The sequence below is a fragment of the Periophthalmus magnuspinnatus genome, chromosome 13 (genome assembly GCF_009829125.3).
Source record: "Periophthalmus magnuspinnatus isolate fPerMag1 chromosome 13, fPerMag1.2.pri, whole genome shotgun sequence".
Lineage (NCBI taxonomy): Eukaryota > Metazoa > Chordata > Actinopteri > Gobiiformes > Gobiidae > Periophthalmus > Periophthalmus magnuspinnatus.
This window is the reverse complement of record NC_047138.1, coordinates 2,627,135-2,644,849: the sequence shown is the minus strand read 5'-3', so window position 1 is coordinate 2,644,849 and position 17,715 is coordinate 2,627,135. Positions and strand designations below refer to the sequence as shown.

The 17,715-nt window shown below is 39.1% G+C and overlaps 1 protein-coding gene and 1 long non-coding RNA gene across 2 annotated transcripts; both read left to right on the top strand.

The window, feature by feature from the left end:
- Nucleotides 1-4,778: 4,778 nt before the first annotated feature.
- LOC129456745 (sodium- and chloride-dependent GABA transporter 3-like) lies at nucleotides 4,779-5,149 on the top strand. Its single transcript, XM_055226173.1, has 2 exons — nucleotides 4,779-4,940; nucleotides 5,007-5,149. The coding sequence occupies exons 1-2, from the start codon at nucleotides 4,787-4,789 to the stop codon at nucleotides 5,147-5,149; spliced, it is 297 nt and encodes a 98-aa protein (XP_055082148.1). The 5' UTR covers nucleotides 4,779-4,786.
- A 2,429-nt stretch (nucleotides 5,150-7,578) lies between these two features.
- LOC117380825 (uncharacterized) lies at nucleotides 7,579-8,259 on the top strand. Its single transcript, XR_004542196.2, has 4 exons — nucleotides 7,579-7,655; nucleotides 7,733-7,838; nucleotides 7,939-7,980; nucleotides 8,102-8,259. It is a non-coding gene; the product is annotated as an uncharacterized LOC117380825 (long non-coding RNA).
- Nucleotides 8,260-17,715: the final 9,456 nt, after the last annotated feature.

Below are 17,715 nucleotides of genomic sequence, written 5' to 3'. Positions count from 1 at the left end.
GATGATATAATGCTTCAATAAAAATATATTATTTCCCCGTGGACCTGCCTATGACATTTCCATCGACTGTGTGATCTGATTTGAACAGAGCTGAACCGCAGTCACAGGTCCCCACAGAACTGCCCCAGCTGTGAGTCAGGTTCCACTGCTGCAGCATCACTAATGTGCCCTGGGTGAGCCGCAATATGAATTAAACACAGTGTAGAGAGCGAGGGCTAGGCTAACGCTAACATCCTTGAAAGAACCCCGTGTGCATAATAATAACACGATTCACTGCATCACAATGAGCGACAAGAGAGGCTTCAAAGAATGACTTCAAAGACCCATCTCTATTTCGCCCTGTCTTTCAAAAGTATTCAAAAAGCTAGTTAATGAACAGCTTATAGAACACTTGGAGTCACAAATATTTTGAATCCGATGCAATCAGGTTTTAGGGCGAGGCACAGTTGTCTGACTGCAGCAGTGAAAGTCCTAAATGACATTGTTTCTGCTATTGACAGCAAGGAGTATTGTGTGGCTATTTTTGTGGACCTAGCCAAGGCTTTTGATTCTGTGGACCAAGGCATCTTACTGGACAGACTAAAAGAGACTGGTTTTTCAGACAGTGCTATAGCCTGGTTTAAAGGCTACTGCTCTGGGCGTGTACAATCTGTGAGAATGGAGGGGCTCTTATCAGAACCTTTACCTCTCGTTAAAGGTCTTCCGCAAGGTTCCATTCTCGGACCCACTCTATTCAATATTTATATAAATAATATCATTCATGCTGTGGGGGAATCTCACTTACACTTGTACACGGACGACACAATCCTTTATACGCACAGCCCTTGTCCTTATCTATTCAATTTATTTATTTTTGTAACGCCCAAAATCATAACAACAGTTGTCTCGAAGGGCGTTCATGTTTTGGTTGATGGGGGAAACCGGAGTACCCGGAGGAAACCCATCCAGACACGGGGAGAAACATGAAAAACTCCACACAGAAAGGCCTGGGCGACCTGGGGATCCAACCAAACCCTCTTGCTGTGAGGCATGAGCCACTCAGCCACCGTGATATACACACAAAAACAAAACAACAGGAAAAATCAGACAAAACAAGAAAAATCGGCCAGGCGAGGAGGAGGAAGACCAGACTTTCTGCTTTTCCAGTATCTCTGCTTCAAAATAGCTTCACTCTCCTGCAGCATGCTTTTTCTGAACTTCACTTAACTCTAAATGTGCAAAAAACAAAAGGCATGATCTTTGGCAGAAAACTCCCTCAGAATATCTGTCTAAATATTGTGACCCTGGACGGTGCAGAAATAGAATTTGTCAAGCATTATAAGTACCTTGGTGTATGGCTAGACTCGTCCCTAAATTTTGAAATGCACATTAATAGTCTGCTTACTAAAGTGAAATCACGAATAGGCTTCTTATACCGTAACAAAGCATCCTTCACACACTCTGCTAAAGAGCTGCTAGTTAAAGCTACAGTCCTTCCTATTTTAGACTATGGTGACATACTTTATAGATTTGCATCAAAAACTTTGCTCCACAAGCTGGATGTTCTTTATCATTCAGCCATTCGTTTTGTTACTGGTGCAGCGTTCAACATTCACCACTTTAGGCTTTACTCTCTGCTCAAGTGGCCATCTCTTCACACCCGCAGACAAACTCACTGGTTCATTTTCATTTACAAAGCTTTACTGGGTATGACCCCCTCATATCTCAGTTCACTGCTAAATATCCACAGCTCCAGCCGTGCACTCCGCTCCAACAGATACATACAGCTGTCAGTACCAAAGCTCGCACAGCCTTAGGCCAAAACTCATTTCAGTTCTCTGCAGCAAGTGACTGGAACCATCTACAGCAGGATTTAAAACTTGGTTCTTTTGTTTCTCTCTCTGTTGTTAAAAAGCTCAATCTGTTTAATTTTAAAAGATCACTGCACATGTTTTTAACCACTATTCTATCCTCCCCTCTTAAAGTTTTATTCTTTGATTTGTGAATTGTGTTTGTGTTTTATGTGTTTCACTGAAGCTGCCTATCCAGGTCGTCATTGTAAATGAGAAGTTGTTCTCAATTGACCCACCTGGTTAAACATTGAATAAATAAATAAATAAATGTTTCAAGTATCTAGACATTTTTGTTTTTTAATGTATTTATTTCACTGCGCTTCGGTCCCATAGTCGTGGTTGTAGTAGTAGTAATAGTTGTAGTATTGGAGTAGGAGTAGTAGTTGCATTAGTGGAAGCAAGAGAAGCTGCCATAGTATCTAATTTGTATCAGTTACAACAGTATTGTAGTATTTTTGGCATTTGCTGCAGTAGTGGTAGTAAGAATACTTGTTTACCTACATTCATTCACGTCCTTTGTTGAGTACTTTTACTTCTAGTTGAGCAATACTTTGAAATGATATGAATTAAACAGAATAAAGTGTCTGTATGCCGGGCTCTCTCGGGGCTGTCCGCAGAGAGGAACCTGCCTGAAGGTTGGAGCTCTTAAATCTTTTATCATTGCTGAGGCCACAACCAGGACTGGACCAGGGCCATCCATCCAGGGCCAATGCTCACTGTTAATTGCTGTTGAAGTACTTTTGAAAATGAAGTAACCTTTTAAACCTCATCACAACAGAGTAGAGGGTCTATGTTGGCACACTTAATATTATCACTTTAGTAGAACCAATTATGACAGTGATAGGGCTGATTTTATATCTACACAAACACACTATTACAGACAATCTGCATTGAACACTGGATTTTAGGCTAAAAATTTCACTTCTTGTTCTGAAATCTGACAAAATTAATACTTATTAGTGAACCAACCAACTCCCAATAATTTGCTGTGTATAAAAAAGTTTTGGGACAAAGATACTTATGATAAAACTGTCTTCAATTATTGTTTTTAGGGAGATAAACTGGTCCCTCTTGCAACTACTGACTGTCTTTTCAGCACAATATTGTGTCCAAATCTCAGAAAGTATCCTAACGAAATGATATATTTAGGTATATATATAACTGAATAAATGCAAGATTAACTGAGGCAAACAGGTGATGGACCACTTCAAGATGGTGCATGTCTAAATAAAAATGATAAGAAAATAATTACAATTACTTACTAGTCATAATAGAGGCTGGTTTTCAGTAATTTACATCTTAAATCTTGATGTTACAGAATAAAAATGTTAGTTTACCTGACCTCAGTCTCAAAGATGTCACACTGCAACAAGAACAAGACCAGGTCAAATCATTTATGGTCAGATAATGTCACAAATTGCTAATCTCAAAGGACGACATTCCTCTTTTCTGTATTTCTGATCGATTGATAAACATCGCAGAGGATAAGAAACTATTCAAACAAACAGGTTGAGTTAAATGTTTTTCAGAGACCTTAGATGACTTCAGTGTAGCTACGACACTCTCCACATGTCCAGCAGAAACATCCTGAAATGAACTGACAAAACGAAACTCAAACGTCCACAGCTTTAACATGATATTTACTATGAATATTTTAAATAACTCTTGTTTTTCCAGGGAGATGCATCGGTTTGTCTGTCTGAATAATAGTAAATGGTGAAGGAGCAACTCTGATGTCACCTTTTTTTTTTACTTTTTTGGAGTAAAATGCAAGCCCCTGGGGCTAAACTGGAGCTGAAATGGGGCTAAACTGAGTCTAAACTGAGTCTAAACTGAGTCTAAACTGAGGCTAAACTGAGTCTAAACTGAGTCTAAACTGAGTCTAAACTGAGGCTAAACTGAGTCTAAACTGGAGCTAAAGTGGAGCTAAACTGGTGCAAAACTGGAGTAAAACTGGAGCTAAACTGGTGCAAAACTGAAACAAAAGTGAAGCTAAACTGGAGCAAAACTGATGCAAAACTGATGCAAAACTGATGCAAAACTGGCGTAAAACTGGAGCTAAACTGGAGCTAAACTGGATTTCAGCTCCAGTATTGATCACTGCAGAGAAGACCATCTTGTGCACGCTACAGACAGAGAACAAAGTGAAGAACAAAATTCACTACAAGCAGCACAGAGGTGGAATATATTGATGCACGAAAAGTTAACACAGGAAATCCAAATTCTATACAATTCCCATTATAACAAATACAACAGGGTGGATGGGGAAAAAACACACAGTGCACTCATGGATCCCAGCTGCATATGTGCTGTAGAGACTGAAGACGAGCATCCAGGTCTATGTTTGAAAACTGGAGAGGGACATGATGGACTGAAGTGGCCAACAAAGACAATCTACAGAACTTATGACCCGTCCAATCCCTTTTACACAGTCACCAGACGGAGCAAGTCAAGAGAAAAAGTGATGTATACTTGAAATACAATAAGACATCAAATTAACAGTTATATAGGCATGTTGTTCCTTTACTTACAGTGTACTTAGCCTATTACAAATCTTACTTTTCTTATAAAATCCTTTACTTTAGGGCTTGGGTAATAATCACTGAAAGCAGAACTGAAAAGAAAACCACTGTAGAAATATCTAAGATGGAAAACAACGCTCCTCTGTTTTTATTATCAATTTGGTTTATTTTCATGAATTAGGCTGACTAGAAGAAGAAGATACGAAGATAAAATAAAAAAATAATAGTGCATGTACTTGTGGCATACTCCTTTATCAGGCCAAACAGTCTCTCACTCAGCAATGGTAATTTATTCTTGAGAAATAATTTACCTTTTCACCAAGAACTCTGTGACATTTCAAGGAGTTGCTCATTAAATGACAGTGGAGACGAGGTCCACTGAACTGCACCACTACGCACATTCATTCATTTCCTCCTGATATCACTTTTACTATGCTGAAGAATATCTTTACTGCAAAAGACGAGAGCCCAGAGGAGCGGGGACACTGGGCCAGTAAAGTGGAGTTTCTTCTCGCTGTGGCTGGAAATGTAGTCGGCCTCGGGAATGTTTGGAGATTTCCTTATCTTTGCTACAAAAATGGAGGAGGTAAGTGAGAATGATGTGTGTTTTAACTGAAAATATCATGTTTTTATGTGTATTTTGCCATTTCAGGTGCATTTTTGGTGCCTTATTTGGTGTTTGTGGCAACCTGCGGCGTTCCCCTGTTTCTTCTGGAGACTGCAATGGGACAGTACACCCAGGAAGGAGGTGTCACCTGCTGGAGGAAGCTCTGCCCTTTGGCTGAAGGTATCTAGAACTAAATAAAAATATAAATATAATGCTGAAAACAGTAGCAACACATTAATGTTTAAACAGACAAGAATGAGAGAGGAGTTTAGATGTGGAGCCCTGGTAATGGTAAACTGCTCATTAGGTTCAGTGTGAATGACTCGTATCCAAGCGACCAGAACAAGCAAAATGAATGACGACCGTATGATGAGCTAAAATAGTAACTTTAAAGCAAACTATGAACTGTGCGTTTCAAAAAGATTTATCATAGACAAGCCAAGCGTATCTGTAGAGCACAATTCATACACAAGGTAATTCAAAGTGTTTTACAGAATAAGAAAGACATTAAAATCACAATACAACAAATCAAAACATAAATAATCACAAATAATCATCATAAAATGAACATTAAAGGAGAAAAGTGCAGAATAAAACCCTTTCAGTCACATGCACAGATAAACAGAACAGTTTGAGTCTGGATTTAAACAGTGTCAAAGTCGAGGCCTGAGTCACATCTTCAGGAAGAATGTTACAGGTTTTAACTGCACAAAACTGAAAGGCTGATTTGACATTTTTAGTCCTGGTTTAAACCTGGTTTAGATTTAGTTTAGTCCATGTTTAGCACTGGTTTAGTCCTGGTTTAGTCCATGTTTAGCACTGGTTTAGTCCTGGTTTAGTCCTGGTTTAGTCCTGGTTTGGTCCTAGAATAGACTTTAAAGCAGCTCTGCTTGTGTATAAGTCTCTCCATGGCCTAGGTCCAAAGTTCATCTCTGACATGTTAGAGCCACATGAACCATCTCACACTCTGAGGACTTCAGGGACCGGCCTCCTGCTGGACCAGAGTCAGGACTAAACATGGAGAATCAGTGTTTCAGTTTTATGCAGCTAAAACCAGGAACAGTCTTTCTGAAGATGTGAGACAGGCCTCTACTTTGACAATATTTAAATCCAGGCTCAAAACGGTTCTGTTTATCTGTGCAGACGACTGAAAGGTTTTTATTCTGCCTCTTCTCCTTTAATGGTAAATTTATGATGACAAAAGAAACATGGACTGATGGACTTTTATTAGACATAGTAAAGTGACAGGAAAGTATTTGAGAAGTGACAAGAAAGTTTTTTGTAAAGTAATGGGAAAGTTCTTAAACTGAGCAAGACAGTGTTTAAAGAGTGAGAGAGAGAGTTTTTAAAGGGGCAAACGAGTGGGTTATTTATGTTTTCATTTGTGTGATTTTAATGTCTTTCTTATTCTGTAAAGCACTTTGAATTACCTTGTGTATGAATTGTGCTGTACAAATAAACTTGCCTTGCCTAGTTTAGCTCTGGTTTAGTCCTGGTTTAGTCCCGGTTTAGTCCTGGTTTAGTCCTGGTTTAGTCCTGGTTTAGTCCCGTTTTAGTCCTGGTTTAGTCCCGTTTTAGTCCTGGTTTAGTCCATGTTTAGTCCATGTTTAGTCCTAGTTTGGTCCTGGTTTGGTCCTGGTTTGGTCCTGGTTTGGTCCTGGTCTGGTCCTGGTCTGGTCCTGGTTTGGTCCTGGTCTGGTCCTGGTTTGGTCCTGGTTTGGTCCTGGTTTGGTCCTGGTTTGGCCCTGTTCTTGTCCTTGTGTAGTTCTGCTTTAATCCAGATTTAGGTCTTGGTTTAGTCACAGTTTAATGGACATGGATTAAGATTTTGTAGAAAAGAGAAAGCTTTTGTAGTTGATCATTTTACCCTTGGTTGTGGTTTACGGTAGTTTTAGTCCTATTTTAGACTTGTTTTAGCACAAGCGCTACATCATAAATGAGGCTCTGAATCAGGACAAGAACAGGATCAAACCAAGTCCTCATCAGGACTGGGCTCAAACCAGGACCAAACCAGGCCCAAACCAGGCCCAAACCAGGACCAAAACAGGACCAAACCAGGACCAAAACAGGACCAAACCAGGACCAAAACAGGACCAAAACAGGACCAAACCAGGACCAAAACAGGACCAGAACAGGACCAGAACAGGACCAGAACAGGACCAGAACAGGACCAGAACAGGACCAGAACAGGACCAAACCAGGACCAAAACAGGACCAAAACAGGACCAAACCAGGACCAAAACAGGACCAAAACAGGACCAGAACAGGACCAGAACAGGACCAGAACAGGACCAGAACAGGACCAGAACAGGACCAAACCAGGACCAAACCAGGACCAAACCAGGACCAAACCAGGACCAAACCAGGACCAAACCAGGACCAAACCAGGATCAAAACAGGACCAAACCAGGACCAAACCAGGACCAAACCAGGACCAAACCAGGACCAAACCAGGACCAAACCAGGACCAAAAGTGTGCACACTCACTTAGTCTAGACCTGTTTATATTCCTCTTACAGCTTCATCCTGGTTTTGTTTCTTGATTTAAATCTTAGCCTGTCATATAGTCACATTTTTCCATTAAAAAGTCTCTCTCCTTTTTAACATCTGTTGTTGTGTTTTTAGCTGAAAAAGTCACTATTGGTAGAGCGAGTTGAGCAGGACAAAGATCACATTATGGTCTATCTGACTGAGGTGAGTAAAAGCGTCTGACTGACCTAATAATAATAAAAAGTTTCAATGTAATAATTTGTCTGTTTTTCCTTCAAAAGCTTTTGAAGAACATACCCATCAATCACGAGTTACTGCTGATACAAGAACTCCCAGTGCACAACTTGAAGCCCGCTGTGGTTAGACTCTATGACTACTACCAGACAAGTACGTCAAATGGATTTATTTATTGATGTAAATTGGCTTAAAATGATGTAGCCGATAGAGTTTGCAGTGAAGCTAAAATACTGTTTTACTCAAATTTCAGGTGACAAAGATGAGACTGAGTACATTTTCCCCTGTGTTTGAGGTAAGAGTCTTTACATGTGACGACTAAAATCTGAAAGCAGAATGTTGTTTGTTGTAGCAAAAATATTTATCTAATATCTTGACAAATGTAAGGACGTTTTCTGATGATTATTCTCTTCTAGTTTGAAGAATGAAGATTTATCATCCTTTGAGTGTTTGAACTCTAAATTAAAAAGTACCTTTGTGATAAACATTTAATGTCCTGGTGTTACTATAGAAACAATATTACACTTGATGAAATATTTTTTTGTGAACAATAAACTGGTCCTCTGAGGCCACAGGCTGTCTGGTGATTGTTGTTTACTGTGGTTAATACATTGATTATAATTTAATACTTACTCTATTTTGCTCTAATATAAGTTCATAGGACTATTATAACTTTAACTGTTCAAGTTGTGTGTTAAAAATTATTTCACCTTCATGTAAACAAAACACACAAGTCCTATAGTGGGGGATGGTGGAAGTTTCTTGGGATTTGATTCAATGTAAATAAGAAATTGATTAATTAAAAGTGTAAGAATAAAATGGTTAAACTTAGTGTTTGAAATAGCTACATTTTAAATTTGAACTGGAGAAACCACCAAGGGCAGTGTATCAATTATTACACTAGATGGCGCTATTTTCCTCTTTTCTTTTGATTGTTTTTATTCACTGCAGTGATTGACAAACTTGAATTTAAGCTAAGTTAAAAAATAATAATTTAAGCTAAGTTAAAAAATAATTATTATAGCTAAGTTATAAACTATATCTATGTATATATTAAATATATAAAATAAAATGTCCGTTGTGATTTTAGTACACGATACATATGTACTACACACATATGACTGACATATAACATGCAAACAAATATGAGTTATTATAAATACGTATGTTTTATTAATTAATAATTAATATATTTAATTAATTCATTTAAATTTCAGTCATTAAATTTCAGTTAAATAATCAGCAGAAAAACTCATTCAGTTTTATCTAGTCCCAATAGTACGGAAGCCCGTTTCCGCCATGAAAAAAAGAAGTCCCACAGAAAGTCGAAATTACACGTTTTAAACTCGTAATTATTAGTTTTAAACTTGTAATTATGAGTTTACAACTCGTAAATAGGACTTTTAAAACTACTAATTATGAGTTTAAAACTAGTAATTTGGAGTATGTAAAATTTACAAAATATGAACCTTATCAATTTTGATTAAATGAATTAGGTATTTTAATAATTTCCTCAATAAAAACATCACAAAAATAGTTTTTTACCATTTGAAAAACATATCCAGAGTCCGTCCCATTCTCTCTCGGGCCAACACAGAGACGCTGATGCTTTTATCACCAGTCGTATTGACTACTGTAATGCCCTGCTCTCTGCTCTTCCCAAAAAGGCGATTTCAGGTCTACAATTATTACAAAATTCAGCAGCACGTGTCCTGACTAAGACCAGGGGGCGGGGCCACATTACGCCGGTTTTAGAATCCCTGCATTGGCTCCCTGTGTGTTTCAGGATCGATTTTAAAGTTCTTTTACTGGTTTTTAAATGTCTTAATGGTCTTGGGCCTTCTTATCTTACAGAACTGCTTTTATCCTATGAACCCTCGCGGCCCCTGCGCTCCTCCGGCAGCAGGCTCCTAGTCATCCCCAAAGTCAGGACACACATGGAGAGGCCTCTTTCCAGTTTTATGGCCCCCGTCTATGGAACAGTCTGCCGGAGGACCTCAGGGCCACAGAGAACATTCAGGTTTTTAAAAGCAGGCTCAAGACCCATCTTTTTAGGATCGCTTTTGATTAGTATTTATCACTTTAGCTTACTTCTCTATTTATTCAGGCTGGCTAGTGTATGTTGATATCCATGTTTTACTTATGTCTTATTTACTTGTTTAAGCTTTGATTTATTTTATTATTAATTCATTTTATGATTTTAATGCACTGTTAATCACTTTGTGTTACATTTTTCTTGTATGAAAAGCGCTTTATAAATAAAGTTTGTTGTTTGTTGTTGTTGTTGACAGATTTAATTTCATCTTTTGCTCTGGATCAGACCTGGACGACTGAAGGATTACACAGACGACCAGGTAGAAAGCTGAAATAAGTTTTATCTAATATCAGAGGAGGAGGATACAGACAGCAGGCACGTGCGCTGCTCCATTACAAAGGAGACTTCCAGTACTTATATCCCGAGAAAGGTACTGTCTATAGAAAGCTGCTCTGATAAGGAGGAGCCACAGGAGTTATTAGTAGGACTGAGATATCAATCTATAAACTTAGAGATGGTGAATCGTTCATGTCTAACCGTCAGTGATATGGTTGGGGATTTTGAATCAAAAGGTCTACAGCTAATCCTCTGTTTGGAGCAGAGTTCAAACTTTGGAAGAAGAAAACTGACACTGATTAAAAGTCTGTATTGTTTACTGTATGTGACCCAGTGTTAAAAACGCCATTTAAAACAAATACAGATTGATACACTTGGTTAAAATAACAATGGGAATAATTATTGATAAATAACATGTAAATATAAGTTAATAAATATGTTCATTTAAATATGATAAAAATAAATAAAAATTTTAAAAAAGTTTTAAAGATGTAATAAATAAACACACTGAGCAACCAATAGCAGTTTAGTCTGACTGACATTATCCAATCAGGTCAAGGTTGAGCTCTAGAGGCGCGCGCCCCTTTGCAGCACAAATCAATATAAAAACTAACTAAAGTATCATCATCATTCATGTTGGTGACAAACGTTTGTTCAAATAAAGTTGCTGTGCTCTTATGCTAACCTCCGCTAGCCTTATGCCAACCTCCGCTAGCCTTATGCTAACCTCCGCTAGCCTTATGCCAACCTCCGCTAGCCTTATGCCAACCTCCGCTAGCCTTACGCTAACCTCCGCTAGCCTTATGCCAACCTCCGCTAGCCTTATGCTAACCTCCTCTAGCCTTATGCCAACCTCCGCTAGCCTTAAGCTAACCTCCTCTAGCCTTATGCCAACCTCCGCTAGCCTTATGCTAACCTTCACTAGCCTTATGCTAACCTCCGATAGTCTTTTTACAATAAAAAATACCCTTTTTAGAGATCAAAACGATTAGCTGTTGGGTGTTGAACTAAATCCTTCATGTAACCTAAAGGGGCTGTGCACAATACTTGTATTTGATTGTTAAAAAGTGTCATAATTGTGCTCGTTTTGGTTGTAGCACGTCTTCCCGTTAGCCTGTTGTGCTAACGTGGTTCAGAGCGCTGTACAAATGACCCCTGAAAGTCGAGTGCAATTTCTTGTCACTTTGTTATTATTTTGGTGCATATTATTAGACCTAAAAGCCATAGTGTATTTGTAATGCACTTTAAAACTATTTTGTGTTATTTTAAATACGTATTGACTATGCACTCTAAAAAATTATATATCTAATAATTACCACATTTAAGCCATTTATTTTGGTTTATTCTTATGGTAATTTTATAAGAGTGAATATTTTGAAATTTGTTGTACATCATGTATATTATTTTGATGTAAACAATAGCAAAAGAGTCGTATAGCGATATACTGCATTATTTTAAGTGACTTCATTCTAGTCTTGTCTTTAGGTCAGGTTTCTTTGTTGGATCAGAATTGAGGACTGCAGACAGAACTGCAACATGCAGAGGAGAAAGGATCATTTTCCAGGACTGGATGTCAAGCCCCAGCTCAAAGAGTCGAACAAACTGGTAGTTTGTAAATTGACTGGTTACAAACACAGTGAACACTGAAAGAACATTGAACAGAAAGTAACAGACATTGAAACAGACTTAAAGGACTATACCATACCTGGGTATATTTTATTTGTCCCAGGTGTATTTTATTTGTTTGTAAAACAAACTTTTATTCTTTGTAAAATAATATTTGAATCCACTCATAATTCTACTACTAATGAAAATGATTTTTCACTTTAACTCAAAGTGTTGTATGTGTCCTCTGTTATTCTTTTGGGCTCCTTCATATCTAGAGTCTGTCTGATCTGGTCTATCCTTCTTTTCACTCTGGTCTTAATGCCAGAGTGAAAGGAAGTTGCCATATCCAAATACTGTACTACAAAAAGGTACAGAAACACCTTAAGTGCTACAAGTACGTTCATGAAATTATTACCAAGAGCCATTTTAGTTTGTTTTAAAAAGACAAAAAAAATTCATTTGAACATTGAGACTGATTTATGTGTGTGGGTGTGTGTGTGTGTGTGTGTGTGTATGTATATATATAAGTGTGTGTGTGTGTGTGTATATATATGTATGTTTATATATATATATATATATATATATATATATATATATATATATATATATATATATATATATATATATATATATATATATAAAACATTCAATGTTTTTATATTTATAAAGATATCTATTTAATATGAAGGAAAAAAAAACCTAATAATCGCTCAGCCCTCGCCATTAGGATTTGAATCGACTTAAAAATGTCTATTTAACCATAAAATATATCAGGGTAACTCTATATTAGATCTCTACTCTACACATATCAGCTGTTGAAAACATGTTATTGTTTAAATGTCCTATACATTTACATGGATCATTACATCGTCATGGTGCTGTGATGCCACTGGCCGTCGCCGTGGCGTTTTGAGGGCCGTATTCTAGAATACTAGTTTGTTCCCGCGGTCAGTAGTAGGTAGTATGTGTCAGTGCACATGACTTATATGTCATTTGTACTGACGCCTTCAACGGAGACACACGTGTTTTGAGAGCTCAGAGCAATTTTTTGGTGAAAATCTGTTTTGACCCAGGTTTGATTGTAGTAGCAACTATGTCATCTTGGGACAACTATGAGACCTCTGGTGCAGCAGGTAAGTACATAAAAATCACACTGAGTTCACTGAAGAAAGATATAAAACACCAGTGTCTTGTCACGTCTACTCAACTTTTTGTGGAAATATGTAGGTTTTAATGTAAGAAACAACCACCCACTTCCCTAAAAGTGCATTTAACACAATATGGAAGTAAATTTGATATGAAAATCGATGTTAACTGAGATCCAGAGTGGAAAGTAACTCTTACTTTCTTCTGTAGTAGTTGTAGCAATAGTAGTAGTAGTAGTAGTAGCTGTAGTAGCAGCAGTAGTAGTAATAGTAGTAGTAGTAGCGAGAGTACTAAATGTGATTTTAATAAGATAACAGTGGTAGATGTTCAGTGCATATGATTTAACCCTGATGAAGTCTTGTCTCATCCACAGCACCTAAGCCCAGTTTAGAGGTCACCATCGGTCAAACCTTGCTGGGACTGACCGACGCTTACGCCATCCAGGACTGGATCGGTGAGGGGTGCTTCGGCCGCATAGCCAAGTGCCGGGCCACGGACCGTAATCAGACTGTGGCTGTTAAGATCTTGAAAGATGAACAGCTTGGAAGCATGGAGGGCGAGGTATGTACTGGTCTCATTTTAAGATGGTCAAAAAGAGTCACACGTTTCTGTCCTGACTCACATTTTTTTGTAAAGATTTAATTTAGTATTGGCAGAAGTGGTAGAGGAGCCAAAAACTAATTGAATTAAAAGGACAAAACATGACTAATATTTTCAGAGTATCCCAAAAATGACAAATAGACAATTTTTCACACAATCCAGATGAAACATATTACTGTAGAACTAAACAATCAAAATAACTATTTGCTGAGTCTAATCCAGGCGGTGACTTTATGTATTTAATATTATGCTATTTGACTTCACAGTTTTAACTCAGAGTTGTGTCTCTTTAGATATCCATGATGGAGGAGCTCAGTGTCCTCGACCCCGTCCGCACTAACATCGTGCACTTTGTGGAGCAGTTCGACTTCATGGGTCTGCATTGTGTGGCCTTTGAAATGCTCGAAATAGACCTGTATTCTTTTATGATAAACAGGGACTGTGAACCGCTCGCACTCAACGAGATCCGGCCTATTGCCCACCAGGTACTGAAGGATTCATTACAAATTATAGTGATCTAGTTCATATGAAACTCACTTTTTATTCGATTTCTTGCATCCCAGTTATTTACAATTTTAAGTTCAACCACATTTTTTACTTTTTATCAATTCAAATGACACTAACTTTCTTCGTCTTTTGTCTCTGCAGTTGTTGGTGGCTTTAGACGCACTTAAAGGCCTCGGTATCATGCATACTGACATTAAACCTGATAATGTCATGTTCACTAACCTGGAGGACGAGCCTTTAAGAGTCAAGTTAATTGACTTTGGAGAGGCCAGAAAAACCTCCCAAGCGGAACTTGGATCCCAACTCCAGCCGACTGGATACAGGTACGAGGATATCAGGAGGAATATAGTGGGCTAGGACGTGTAAAGGATCTTGTTTTTAGTAATATTATACAGATCATAAGTCATTGTGAACTGCAGTATTGATCTAAAACAACAGATAGTATAGATACAAGTCAACTTACTTCCAAAAAACACTCTTTTTATAATGACATCTCACCACAAGCAGCAGATTTTCATTTACGCAACATTTTTAACTCAGCTTTTTCGCACGTTTCCTTTAAATTGTGACCAGAGACCATGACTAACCAGGACTAAACCAGGACCAACTCGGACTAAACCAGGACTAGTTTGAACTTGGTCTAATTGTGTTGTTTTCCAGGGCTCCCGAGGTCACACTTGGTCTCCCGTTCACAGAGGCCATTGATGTGTGGGGACTTGGCTGCGTTCTGGCCTTCCTGTATCTGGGTGACAACTTGTTCCCTGTCACCTGCGAGTACCAAGCTGTAAAACGCATGGTGGCTTTACTGGGACTACCCCCAGACCACCAGCTGCAGGCGGGACAGTACAGCACAAGCTTCTTTACTGAAGACCAGCACACATGGAGACTTCTGGTACTTGTTTGTTTGTAGTGAACATTGAACTATTGTATTTTGATTTGAGATTTCCAAAGCAATTTCACTCACACGCTTGTCATTTTATAGACTCCAGAAGAATATTGTGCCACAAATGACACCACCACTGAAGAGGAGGACACATTCTATGATGTCCCCAGCTGCTTGGATGGCCTCGTCAGTGTAAGTCTCCATCATCGATCAACCCTCACCTCATAAAGCAGATCTGTGTTTCACTGAGTCTAACCAGTGTTTGTTTTGTAATGTACAGAGTCATCCAGAAAACTCCTCCGCCAAAGTGGAGGACAGGAAGGCCTTTATTGACCTCCTGAAGGGGTTGCTGAGTGTGACTGGAGAGCAGAGACTCACTCCCAGTCAGGCGCTCCAGCACTCCTACATCACAATGTCTCATCTGAAAGACCCTCAGCTCCAGGGATAGTAAGTGTGCAAAGACCTCAGACATTTATGTTAAAACTCAAATAGTGTGTGGATACTGACTTGTGTGTGTGTGTTTTTCAGTTTGATGATCTCAGAGGAGTTGATGATGGTCTGTCCGGCGGCGAACTCATTGCCAAGTCCCCCGGAGGATCAAGAGTGTGTCTCCGACGCAACAGTTAACTTCCAAACGGATTTGATGATCTCAGAGGAGTTGAAGTTGGTCTGTCCGGTGGCGAATCCATTGCCAAGTCCCCCGGAGGATCAAGAGTGTGTCTCCGACGCAACTTTTAGCATCCAAACAGATGCTCCAGATCCATCTACTGACCAAGACTCTGGTGTCGGGTCCCTTTGTGGACAAACATCTCGTGCTCCCTCACTCACAGCACCTGGCAGCAGCGGGGATGAGCGTGAGCCGATTTATTATTCAGACATCTCTGAAGTCATCCATTGGTCTGAAAACACAAGTGTGAGTCCGGTGGCGAACTCATTGCCAAGTCCCCCGGAGGATCAAGAGTGTGTCTCCAACGTAACTTTTAACATCCAAACAGATGCTCCAGATCCATCTACTGACCAAGACTCTGGTGTCGGGTCCCTTCCTGGACAAATATCTCGTGCTCCCTCACTCACAGCACCTGGCAGCAGCGGGGATGAGCGTGAGCCGATTTATTATTCAGACATCTCTGAAGTCATCCATTGGTCTGAAAACACAAGTGTGAGTCCGGTGGCGAACTCATTGCCAAGTCCCCCGGAGGATCAAGAGTGTGTCTCCGACGCAACAGTTAACTTCCAAACGGATTTGATGATCTCAAAGGAGTTGAAGTTGGTCTGTCCGGTGGCGAATCCATTGCCAAGTCCCCCGGAGGATCAAGAGTGTGTCTCCGACGCAACTTTTAACATCCAAACAGATGCTCCAGATCCATCTACTGACCAAGACTCTGGCGTCGGGTCCCTTTGTGGACAAACGTCTCGTGCTCCCTCACTCACAGCACCTGGCAGCAGCGGGGATGAGCATGAGCCGATTTATTATTCAGACATCTCTGAAGTCATCCATTGGTCTGAAAACACAGATCTGACCCTCCAAGTAGAGGACATGGACGACACTCCAGTGGCCAAACCCCCGAAGCGCTCTTTTTTGCGGAGGGTTCGTAGAGTCCTACGGAGAGTCGTGGACACATTGTTTTGTTGTGTGCATTTGCAAGAAGACTAAGTCTTCTTGCAATTTTTATTATTTTATTTTATTATTATTTCTTCTTGCAATTTTTATTATTTTATTTTATTATTATTTCTTCTTGCAATTTTTATTATTTTATTTTATTATTTTTATTTTATTATTTCATTTTTATTATTAATAAATTTATTATTATTGCATCATTCACTTGTTCTGGTCTCATTTTGTCCTTGACAGATGTTACAGACAGATGTATAAATATTTTTGGTCTCCATTAAGTACAGCCACAAGTGGGAAGAAATATTAAACTACTCGAGTAAAGGGTGGAATGATGAAAAGTGGGTTGTTACTAGTTGGTTGTATATTTACGGTGCAGTGCCTGTTCTTACGACTGTAGTCTAGTCTAGTGGACTATAAAAAGTTATCATAGTCATATTTTAAGAGTTATCTGAACCATAGAGACATTTTAGAGAGTAGCATTATTAAATCAAAACTTTATTTCCTTATTTCAACCTTTATGTTGTTAAAAGTATATTTTAAGTCTCAGTGTACAATAGACATAATAGTTTGAGTCAACTATTAATGTAATCGTTAGTTGCAGCTCTAGTCAACAAAATATTGAACTGGACAAGATGATATAATGCTTCAATAAAAATATATTATTTCCCCGTGGACCTGCCTATGACATTTCCATCGACTGTGTGATCTGATTTGAACAGAGCTGAACCGCAGTCACAGGTCCCCACAGAACTGCCCCAGCTGTGAGTCAGGTTCCACTGCTGCAGCATCACTAATGTGCCCTGGGTGAGCCGCAATATGAATTAAACACAGTGTAGAGAGCGAGGGCTAGGCTAACGCTAACATCCTTGAAAGAACCCCGTGTGCATAATAATAACACGATTCACTGCATCACAATGAGCGACAAGAGAGGCTTCAAAGAATGACTTCAAAGACCCATCTCTATTTCGCCCTGTCTTTCAAAAGTATTCAAAAAGCTAGTTAATGAACAGCTTATAGAACACTTGGAGTCACAAATATTTTGAATCCGATGCAATCAGGTTTTAGGGCGAGGCACAGTTGTCTGACTGCAGCAGTGAAAGTCCTAAATGACATTGTTTCTGCTATTGACAGCAAGGAGTATTGTGTGGCTATTTTTGTGGACCTAGCCAAGGCTTTTGATTCTGTGGACCAAGGCATCTTACTGGACAGACTAAAAGAGACTGGTTTTTCAGACAGTGCTATAGCCTGGTTTAAAGGCTACTGCTCTGGGCGTGTACAATCTGTGAGAATGGAGGGGCTC

What these genes read in the sequence shown, in the direction of transcription:
- LOC129456745 (XM_055226173.1), top strand. Translation starts at nt 4,787, where the DNA reads ATGCTGAAGAATATCTTTACTGCAAAAGACGAGAGCCCAGAGGAGCGG. An exon ending in TTGCTACAAAAATGGAGGAG is followed by an intron (nt 4,941 to 5,006) that starts GTAAGTGAGAAT and finishes TTGCCATTTCAG; the next exon opens with GTGCATTTTTGGTGCCTTAT.